This window comes from Carassius auratus, chromosome 18 (assembly GCF_003368295.1).
Source record: "Carassius auratus strain Wakin chromosome 18, ASM336829v1, whole genome shotgun sequence".
In the NCBI taxonomy this organism is placed as follows: domain Eukaryota; kingdom Metazoa; phylum Chordata; class Actinopteri; order Cypriniformes; family Cyprinidae; genus Carassius; species Carassius auratus.
The window spans coordinates 10,756,602-10,767,929 of record NC_039260.1 but is presented as its reverse complement, the minus strand read 5'-3'; the positions used below and the strand labels follow the sequence as shown (position 1 = coordinate 10,767,929).

The following is an 11,328-nucleotide window of genomic DNA, read 5'->3' as shown; positions in this document are numbered from 1 at the left end:
TCCTCCTTCCCCACCTCCTCACTTCTCTCCTCCTTCCTCACTCCCCACCTCCTCCTTCCCCACCTCCTCACTTCTCTCCTCCTCCGTCCTCACTCCCCACCTCCTCCTTCCCCACCTCCTCATTTCTCTCCTCCTCCTTCCCCACATCCTCACTTCTCTCCTCCTTCCTCACTCCCCACCTCCTCCTTCCCCACCTCCTCACTTCTCTCCTACTCCTTCCTCCCTCCTCTCCTCCTCCTTCCTCACTCCCCACCTCCTCCTTCCCCACCTCCTCACTTCTCTCCTCCTTTCCTGTTTCTCCATCAACATGATTTATTTTGTTCTCGTCGGGTTGACTGTTTTTTGCTTATTTTTTCTGTACATTAATATACAAGTTGTGGCCTAATGGTTAGAGAGTTTGACTCCTAGCCCTAAGGTTGTGGGTTCATAAATGGCTGCCCATTGCTCCGGGTGTGTGTTCACAGTGTGTGTGTGCACTTTGGATGGGTTAAATGCAGAGCACAAATTCTGAGTATGGGTCACCATACTTGGCTGTATGTCACTTCACTCACTCAGTATTTTATTCAGAATTTTATTTGAACCCTGTTACACGATACTGGACTGGTTCACGGACACTGTGAGGAGTCACCTGGAGAAACGCTTCATCGTGTTTGAGGTATAGAGCATTACTCTTATGATGCTGATTGCTAAGTGGTGAACGTGTTCTGGGAACATGCACACGTACGCTCAGGTCAGAACATGGCGCTCTTTCACAGGAACATGCCCCAGTACATGTAGACATGGCTTGCATTCGCGCTTCTGGGCATCTGAAGCAGACCTTTGCTGCTGTGTCACGGCCCTCATCACTGATGCAGATGAACAGAACAGCTTTATTCAGGATGGCTAGTCATGCACCACATCAAGTCTGCCCCACCCCCTCCATGGACCCCTTTCTTTTTACATGACCTATTTGTATATTTGTACTTTATTTTATCTGTATTTAATGTTCTACTGTTAGTGTTATCTGTATGCACCAAGGGTCTTAGAGTAACGCAATTTAAATTCTCTGTATGTATGTACTGTACATGTGGAAGAACTGACAATAAAACAGATTTGACTTGACATGACTTGATGAACACACAGCCAGATTTATTCCCCTGGAAATGAAACCTTACACTTAATTTAATACATTTAATACATAATATATCACGAACCTACTGTGTATACAGCTGCTCATTCTTGTTATTTTAATCATACACATTAGAATAACACAACTGGATGTCTGGAAAATATCAAAACAAGCTAAACTGAAACATACCGTTATTTTTAATATTGAGTCAAAAAAGATTTTGCATAAATAAATAAATAAATATGTTACACTAATACAAATAAAATATTCTCCAGGGTGTGTGTGTATATATATATATATATATATATATATATATATATATATATATATATATATATATATATATATATATATATATGTATCTTTATATCTCACAAAGAAAAGAAAAAGTTTTAGTCACAATTTTCATATGCAGTAAAATGTATCTGTATACATAAAAGTATAAGGCTGTCTATATCATTAACGAAGGAATGATCATATTTAGGTAAATGAAATCGTTTGAAAGCCCCTGGGCAGTCAACATTTAATCAGGTGCATTATGGGATGCTTTAAACACATGTGAAGAAAGAGGAACATGTCAGACTTGATGTTCAGCCGACGCCTTTAGATCAGAAGGTTTGAACAAAAATAAAAAATCATAACTTTATAGGTATAAATCATATTTGTCAGCATCAGGGATTACCAAACATCTTGTCATCCTCAAATATTCACTTAATCTTCCCCTGAGATTCAGTTTTTCAGTCATTTAACAAATTCACGGCTCTCTGATGTTAATGCTCACATGACATGCAGGTGGTGAGTGTTTTATTTTTATTAGACAATGATCAATTTTTATTCTTATTTTTATGATTGAATTATTAGCTTTGCAGCAACTCACAAACCCCATAAACCCTGAGAAACAAAACATTTCAATCAAAAGGTTTTTAGGACAGCAACAGACAGAAATCAATTGGACTGTTAGTAGATATGATTTTATAAATCAATATTGACAGACACCGATCATATTGTGCTTTTACAGTAAGTGTAATGATAAAGGGACAGAACACATGTGTTTTCAGGCAGGTGTAAATGCAGCAGCTGACATGGTGATCTTCACTGACCTGAGCGTATGAAGAACACACTGAAGTCCTGGAGAAGCTGTGTGTGAGTGTGTGTGTGAGTGTGTGTGTGGGTGTGTGTGTGTGTGTGTGTGTGTGTGAGTGTGTGTGTGTGAGTGTGAGTGTGAGTGTGTGTGAGTGTGTGAGTGTGAGTTTGTGTTTGTGAGTGTGAGTGTGTGTGAGTGTGTGTGTGTGTGTGTGTGTGTGTGTGTGTGAGTGTGAGTGTGAGTGTGTGTGAGTGTGAGTGTGAGTGTGAGTTTGTGTGTGAGTGTGTGTGAGTGTGTGTGTGTGTGTGTGTGTGCGTGTGTGCGTGTGTTATTTGTTATGTTATGTATAGGTGATGTTATTTGGTGGGCAGAGGGCTGGTCTCCAGAGGGAAGCAGTTGAAGCAGCTGGCTCTGCTGGTGACCCATCCTCGTCTGAAGGGCTGGTAGAGCTGCTGCATGCCGCACTGGGCCCACACCTGAGACAGACTGGGCACGCTGTGGAACTTCAGCAGCCTCTTCTGTGCTCGGTGCTCCGGCGCCGGCCGCTCGGGGATCTGCTCCAGCGGGGCGTCTCTCTGCACTCTCTGGGGCGGGAGCTCGGCGCTGCAGCTCAGGGAGCGGGTGGCACGTCTCTGTCCCTGCCGCACCAGACGCTCGTCGATCATGGGCTCCAGACGCATGCGGCTCAGCTCGTCCTCGCTCTCCTCGTCTGAGATGATGCTGGGCTGGCGTGTGAGAGCGCAGGAGCGCAGCACTTCTCTGGCCGTCTGATGGATCAGGCTCCAGTCCCTCTGGATGTCCTGAGCGCTCGTGAACTGAGACGTCACGGCGAAGCGGATGATGAGTTTGTTCCCGATGGCGGCTGGAATCAGAAACATCTGGCCTGATTTAGTCAGTTTCCGCAGTAACTCCTGCGTCGCTCCATTTCCAGCCTGAGAACAGAAGAAAGGTGCTGATGTGAAAGCAGGAACATAAATATATATTACATTTACACAGTATTTGAATACAGTGAAGTGATTGAAACCATTGGTCATGACTTGTCAACAAGTTTTTGCGTCTTGTAATTTGTGTAATCATGTAGACACTGAACAGACACACATTATAGATGATGCAGATGTCACGTACATTAACTATTACATAATACTGCAGACAGAACTCTCAGGAAAAAAATATGAATGATGTCACTGGAGCTGAACTTATACAGATATGTACCGTTTAGGTACTCAGTGGCACACGTTAGGAGTAAATAATATACTGCCACAGTCACAGCTCTTGTCTGACATTGTACATCCACTGGAACAGCACTGTAAAATATGACTTTCTCACTTCAAATATCTAAAGATTCTTAAAATCAAGATGCATTTACTTCAGATGTACAGTGAGTGAAGATCATAAGTCTGGTTTTCTGAGAAATGCATGAAAATGAATTGAGTTTGTGCTTAAAACAAGAACAAATAAACCAGACATCTCAAGTTACTGTGCGTCTGAAGTAAATGCATCTTGATTTAAGAACGTTTCAATATTTGCACTGGAAAACAAGAACATCACTCTTCAAATACCTCGGCACATCAATATCATTCAGAAACATGATAAACTGTGTGTCATGACATGATGATCATGTGACTGTGATGACTTCCTGTGAGTATGGAGGCATTAGATGACTCTCACTCGTAAGCAGAAGACCACCAGACCGAGGTGCCGCTGCGCTGGGATCTGGAAGTTTGTGTCGTTTCTGACCAGAGACTCGAACAGCTTCGCCATCTCCACGCTCTGACATCACAGGAAACGCATCATCACAGACAGGAAACGGCAGCATTAGCTTTGACTGTTCATGAAACCGATCAAGCGTAAACAGACTTGTTGAATCGAGGGCTGCTATTTGCCTTACAATGATTTAAGAAATTCTTTCTGCTGGTGTTTGGTGTGACACACAGGATGAGGTTCAAGTGTGTAAGAGGACATCATTTTCATTAATGAGGATTGTAAAGTTTATGAAGGATTATATGACTACAGGAGAGTCTCACGTGTCGAATGTGATCCTGCAGCTTCTTCAGACCGAAGGAGCGCATCACAAACCACAGCTTCAGAGAGCGAAAGCGGCGGCTCAGAGACATCTGCCAGTGCTGCGGGAGACCAGCGCTAATCAATACACAGCAGAAACACACAGATAAACACATGCTAACCAGCGTTACGTGACTCTACCATGAAGTCAGTGGCGTCTGAGTTCTCATGTCTCAGGTAAAGCGGGTCGACGGTGAACGTCTGCTGGAGCTTCATCTTATTCTTCACCCTGCGGTTCAAACAGAGGCTTTACAAACATTCACTGAACTCACATGAGATTCATTAACGCTCGGAAAGAAATCAACTCTCTGATTCCACAAGCATGCATTAAAATGATCAAAAGTGAAAAAGTCATTTATAATGTTTGAACAATCATGTGACGTGATTGAAGACTGGAGTAATGATGCTGAAAATACAGCTTTGATCACAGGAATAAAATTACACTTTAACCTATTCACACATCAAACGGCTGTTTTAAATTGCAATAATATTTCATAATATTACAGTTTTTATAGCAAAAGGAAAAAAAACAGGACACAAGAGTCTCTCACCAGAACGCCGTACAGTCAAAATGGACCATCATCCACTTGGATGGGTTGAAGACGAATGAATCAGCAAACTCAATTCCGTTGAGAAAATAACGTAGTTCAGGACACAGTAGAGCAGAACCTGCATACGCCGCATCCACGTGCAGCCAGAGACCCTCACGAGCACCTCCACACACACACACACACACAATTTATTAATAAATTATGGTACATGTGCTTTTTAAAGACTCTTTGATTCATGACACTTACAGACAGGGCCGAGTTCATCCAGACGGTCAAACGAACACACACCGGTGGAGCCCAGCGTCGCACACAGCTGCAGGACACACACACACACACACACACACGGTCAGAAACAAGGCAGCACAGTAACAACCTCAACGGCTGATTAGCTGAGGCTGATTCACCATCACGGGTACGAATCCTCTCCTGCGGTCCTCCTCGATGGCTTGCTGAAGAGTTTCTCCACGCAGAGAAAACGCCTCGTCCGTCTCCAGGAACCGGATCTTCACCAGAGTGATCAGACCGGCCTTTTCCACTGAGGAATGAGCCTACAGAACAAAACAAACACTCGTTCATGATGATCCCCAAGACACTTTCAGAAGGAACAGTCAAAGATCAGCATGGTGATCTGGTGGTGATCTGATGGTGATCTGGTGGTGATCTGATGGGGATCTGATGGGTGATCTGGTGGTGATCAGATGGGGATCTGGTGGTGATCTGGTGGTGATCAGATGGGGATCTGGTGGTGATCTGGTGGTGATCAGATGGGGATCTGGTGGCGATCTGGTGGTGATCAGATGGGGATCTGGTGGCGATCTGATGGTGATCTGGTGGTGATCTGACGGTGAACTGATGGTGATCTGGTGGTGATCTGATGGGGATCTGATGGGGATCTGATGGTGATCTGATGGGGATCTGATGGGGATCTTATGGGTGATCTGGTGGTGATCAGATGGGGATCTGGTAGCGATCTGATGGTGATCTGGTGGTGATCTGGTGGTGACCTGGTGGTGATCTGATGGCGTTCTGATGGTAATCTGATGGTGATCTGATGGTGATCTGGTGGTGATCAGATGGGGATCTGGTGGTGATCTGGTGGTGATCAGATGGGGATCTGGTGGCGATCTGGTGGTGATCAGATGGGGATCTGGTGGCGATCTGATGGTGATCTGGTGGTGATCTGACGGTGAACTGATGGTGATCTGGTGGTGATCTGATGGGGATCTGATGGGGATCTGATGGTGATCTGATGGGGATCTGATGGGGATCTTATGGGTGATCTGGTGGTGATCAGATGGGGATCTGGTAGCGATCTGATGGTGATCTGGTGGTGATCTGGTGGTGACCTGGTGGTGATCTGATGGCGTTCTGATGGTAATCTGATGGTGATCTGATGGTGATCTGGTGGTGATCAGATGGGGATCTGGTGGTGATCTGATGGCTTTCTGATGGCGTTCTGGTGGTGATGTGATTGTGATCTGGTGGTGATCTGATGGTGATCTGATGGTGATCTGATGGTGATCTGGTGGTGATCTGGTGGCGTTCTGATGGCGTTCTGGTGTTGATGTGATGGTGATCTGATGTGATCTGGTCACCGGTGAAGCACCTGGTCGGAGGCGTATGCGATGAGTCTGGAGTTCAGCACTGACTCGTCCGTGTCGGCGTGTGTGAACTCACTCTTCATCTGCAGGATTCGGTCTTTCCTCGCAACGAGCAGAGCGACCAGCGTACACTCACTGACCGTACTCTGCACACAACAATGACTTACAGACATTTCTACTGTAAAAGTCAACAGAAAACATGCTGATTGGCACATCAGTTGTGATGTGTGTTGTATACCTGCAGGATTCCTCCTCCGTTGCTCTGTGGATGATGGTGTAAATAATGATCTGGCAACCCAAGCGCTTTACACAACCAGTCCAACACACACATCTCCAGCTCAGTGCACGCTGGACTAGATGCCTGCACAACACACACACGGACACACAAACACACACACACACACACATACTATTCAACATGATGCGTAAGGCTGACACAGAGAGTGTTATGTGTGTGTGAGAGTTTTTACCCAGGTGAAGCCGAGGCAGTTGATGGCGTCTGCCAGCATGTCACCCAGCAGAGACGGCCATGAGGTGAGTGCAGGAAAATACGCATGCATGTGAGGACTCTGCCAATGAACAACCTACAGACAGACAGCAGCATTACAGAATACTGGAGTTCAACAGGACAGACAGAAAGATGGAGAGACAGAAAGACAGACGGACCCCAGGCAGGATGATGTTCTCCACGTCCTTCATGATGCTGCTCCAATCCTCCGGCTCATACGGGGCACTGCTGGGCAGCAGAGGACGCATGTAACCCGGCTGAACATCTGGAACGACCCGCCGCTCTCGGATCCGTGTGAGATACTGCTGGATGAAATCCACCATCTCCTTCCCTACACACACACACACACACACACACACACCAAAACATTATACTACAAACACACTGTGAGAAGATCACTAAGAATCACTGCAAATACAAGACTGAACAACATTAGAGAAAAGTTATCAAACAACAGACGAAGAGCACAGACACTCAGATATTACAGCATAACATCTAATTCAGAAAAATTAACTTACTAGATTTCAGAAGATGACAACAGAATACAAACACTTGATTAAAATGTCCTGAATATCATTAATTCAAGTAAATGTGATGGAAACGTCTCTAATTTATATACACATCAAAGGTTTTTTAACTAAAGCAGCTGTACGAGGTTGAATAATGTTAGTTGTGTCCTGTAAAACTATTAAGAACCATTCGTATAATTCGGTTCTAACAGACAGGTCACTATTGGAGCGACACACTGGTAAGATTTGAAGGTTCAGATCAGTACCTCTCATCATGTACTCCTGCGACTGCATCACGTCTGTCAGAGGAAGAGAAGATCAGCGAGCTTCAGATCTCCGTCCGCTCTTATAACTGCTGCTGACGGAGACGCCCACTGACGCAAACACACCAACTACACAAAGACACGCTTTGATTCAGAACAGCACATCCCTAACTGAAATATATGTGTTTAAGAGCTCAGAACATCCCCAATACTGTAATGCTTCATCTTCAGACACACAGATGCTGTTGCTGGTTCAGACTGTAAAACCCTTGTATTGTGCATTTATTCAGATTTTAATCAGCAGAGATGCTCAGATCCTCCTCAAAGAAACCAAATCCAGCACTGCTGTCTTTTAAGAATAATATTTTTATGACAGAAATCCTGAAAAGAGCATCACAAACAACAAGCAGCAAAACTCTGTAAACACAAGAGATCCATGTTGATTATCAGTGAGGAAACTGAGTCTGAGTCTGCAGATCAAACACATTATCACATGACATCTGACATCACTGCGCAGTTAAACCCTCTTCACCCTAAGGCCAGTGGAGGGTGTTGGGATGTGGGTCAGAATCGAACCTGTGTCGGCCACACAAGCACCACAGCTGAGAGGCTTCATGAAAGAACTGAAGTAAATGAATGATAAAGATCCGGTCACAGAAAGCACAGACACTGATGTCTTTCTTCACGTTCTGTGTGTGATTAGGTTAGGGTCTGTACGCCTCCTTCTTCAGGAACTGCTGCCTGTATTTCGGCGCCTCAGAATCTTGTGTGTTATATGCTCATCATTGCTTTGATTAATCAAATAAAAATGTGCATTTACATTGATGCATTTGGCAGATGCTTTTATCTAAAGACACTTGCACCGCCTTCACAGTACACATCTGATCATTGCATGCTTTCACTGGCGTTGCGAGCACCATGATCTACTGAGTTCCTGGAATTTTATTGAAAGCATGTTATTGTACATAAACCAGCTCATGAGAGGGATTGTGGGACATGTGTCTGTACCTGAAAGTTCTCCAGCGAGAGCGTCAGCAGCAGCAAACACATACACACACACACACACACACACACACTGAAAGAGCCGGGCAAACACACACAGACACACACACAGACACACACACACACTCTGAGAGAGCCAAGCAAACACTCACACACACTTCTCTATATGTTCGTGCTTATGTGTTTCTCTCACTCTGCTGCCCGTCAGGCGTAGGGACTATTATGGGCTGGCTGATGCCTGTGCCCGTCTGCAGATTGCCCAGGTGAATGCTGTCTGTTACTATGGTAATGACCTGCTGAACTCCAGAGCTCATGTACTGCTGTATGTCTCCATCGACGGAGATCAGCTCTGCGTCAGAGACGAGGGTTAGATGACATCCCATCATCAGATCAACATCTCCATCAGAATGCACTTACTCTACACAACAACAACAGAGAGCGTCCAGCGGCAGCATCAGGCTGATTTCACAGGATCAGAGCTTTGATGCTGCTCTGAGACGCTGTTTGTTCAAATAACTGCAGGGTAATTTTCTTCATTGCACAGAAAGCAAACACACAATCATGCGTCACGAGTGTTTCTGACAAAGGAGGTCATTCATAAACGCAGGTCGGGTCACCTGTAGATTTGCTGTTGTCCGGTGAGGTTAAATACTCCTCCAGGGCGTGAGGATGGTCAGTGTGTGGATGGTCAGCGTGTCTGGACTCTTGGGGTTCGTGTTGATCTGGTTCTGTATTGCCACCTGATGCACAATTATCATATTCATAAACACACTTTGACACAGATGTACTTGTTAACAGCTGTTTCTGCTAATTATTAGAACCACTTCATCAATATTATTAATAAACATCAATACTTTGTATTACAGATGTACATTCAATTACTGCGTATTCTTCTCATCTATGCAGAAATCCACCGCTCAGTTCAGTAAAGCAGGCTAATAATAAATGAATGAGCTGATCTGTCTGACTGATGATACTTTCAGAATTAACTGTTTAAAGTTCATTCATGTCTCATTTACAAAAAAAAATAAAAGGTTTTCTATTTTATTTTATTTCAGTTACTTAAATTATTTAATTAAATGAACTAAAAAGCAGTTTTTTATGGGTTTTAGTCTTAATGAACTATAATAACTTATAACTTCATCTTCTGGTGAAGTGAACGAATCTCTGGTGATTACAGGAACAAAATAAAAAGCATAAATCCAAAAAACAGAACAGTTGTTTGACATTTAAAAGTTTATCATGCCTGTTTTTATCAGCAGGTGGCGCTGTCACCAAACCACTCACGTGTCAAAGACTTGGACAGTCGAGCACTGAGAGTAAAACTGCCTGAGAGCATCAGAAGAAGCTCTGAGTGTCTGTGAACCTGCAGGATCTCGGTCAGCTCGTGGCTGCTGTTGTCCAGCGTGATGTCCAGTGTGTTTCTGCAGAACTTGCTCTGCGTGTGACCATCGGCTCCAGCACGTCTCTGTGGCCCGTGCAGTGCACTCATCTTCAGCATGTTCTTGGCGTTCACGTCGGTGCGGTGCTGCAGAAACACACATGAATGGAGTCATTGTTGGATGATGAAAGGCCACACTTAAAGCAGAAAATTACAGCAAATGCAACATCAAAGAACCATCGGCTCATAATGCTCTGCTCGCCTTCATGCATTGCTAACCTTCAGCAGCAGCTCCACGTTTCGCGTGAGACCCACAGACCCCCCATTTGCATCGACCTCTGTGCTGGAGGAATGACCGAACTGAGCCGACTGAAACACTTGCGATACAAACTGAAACACTTGCGATCCTCACTGAAACCCTTGCGATACACACTGAAACACTTGCGATACTCACTGAAACACTTGCGATACTCACTGAAACACTTGCGATACACACTGAAACACTTGCGATACTCACTGAAACACTTGCGATACACACTGAAACACTTGCGATACTCACTGAAACACTTGCGATACTCACTGAAACACTTGCGATTCTCACTGAAACACTTGGGATACACACTGAAACACTTGGGATACACACTGAAACACTTGCGATCCTCACTGAAATACTTGCGATACTCACTGAAACACTTGCGATACTCACTGAAACACTTGCGATCCTCACTGAAATACTTGCGATAGTCACTGAAATACTTGCGATCCTCACTGAAACACTTGCGATCCTCACTGAAATACTTGCGATACACACTGAAACCCTTGCGATACTCACTGAAATACTTGCGATACACACTGAAACACTTGCGATACTCACTGAAACACTTGCGAAACACTTGCGATACACACTGAAACACTTGCGACCCTCACTGAAACACTTGCGATACATACTGAAACACTTACGATACACACTGAAACACTTGCGATACAAACTGAAACACTTGCGATCCTCACTGAAAAACTTGCGATACTCACTGAAACACTTGCGATACACACTGAAACACTTGCGATCCTCACTGAAACACTTGCGATCCTCACTGAAACACTTGCGATACACACTGAAACACTTGCGATACATACTGAAACACTTACGATACACACTGAAACACTTGCGATACACACTGAAACACTTGCAATACTCACTGAAAAACTTGCGATACTCACTGAAACACTTGCGATACACACTGAAACACTTGCGATCCT

General features: G+C 44.4%; 1 protein-coding gene across 2 annotated transcripts in view; it reads right to left on the bottom strand.

The window, feature by feature from the left end:
* Positions 1-2,485: 2,485 nt before the first annotated feature.
* The window catches only part of LOC113118435 (histidine decarboxylase-like), a 23,211-nt gene continuing 14,368 nt past the window's right edge, over positions 2,486-11,328 (bottom strand). Inside the window, exons 2-14 of one of the 2 annotated variants that reach the window (XM_026287592.1) lie at positions 9,975-10,215; positions 7,689-9,427; positions 7,072-7,244; positions 6,876-6,989; positions 6,644-6,766; positions 6,411-6,551; positions 5,209-5,352; positions 5,051-5,117; positions 4,805-4,967; positions 4,395-4,482; positions 4,217-4,315; positions 3,861-3,962; positions 2,486-3,124 (exon numbers count right to left, since the gene is read on the bottom strand). In XM_026287592.1, the coding sequence (XP_026143377.1) occupies positions 2,549-3,124; positions 3,861-3,962; positions 4,217-4,315; positions 4,395-4,482; positions 4,805-4,967; positions 5,051-5,117; positions 5,209-5,352; positions 6,411-6,551; positions 6,644-6,766; positions 6,876-6,989; positions 7,072-7,244; positions 7,689-7,716 (1,818 nt within the window). In that variant the 5' untranslated portion in view covers positions 7,717-9,427; positions 9,975-10,215 and the 3' untranslated portion in view covers positions 2,486-2,548. The other variant, XM_026287591.1, reaches the window with a different exon arrangement.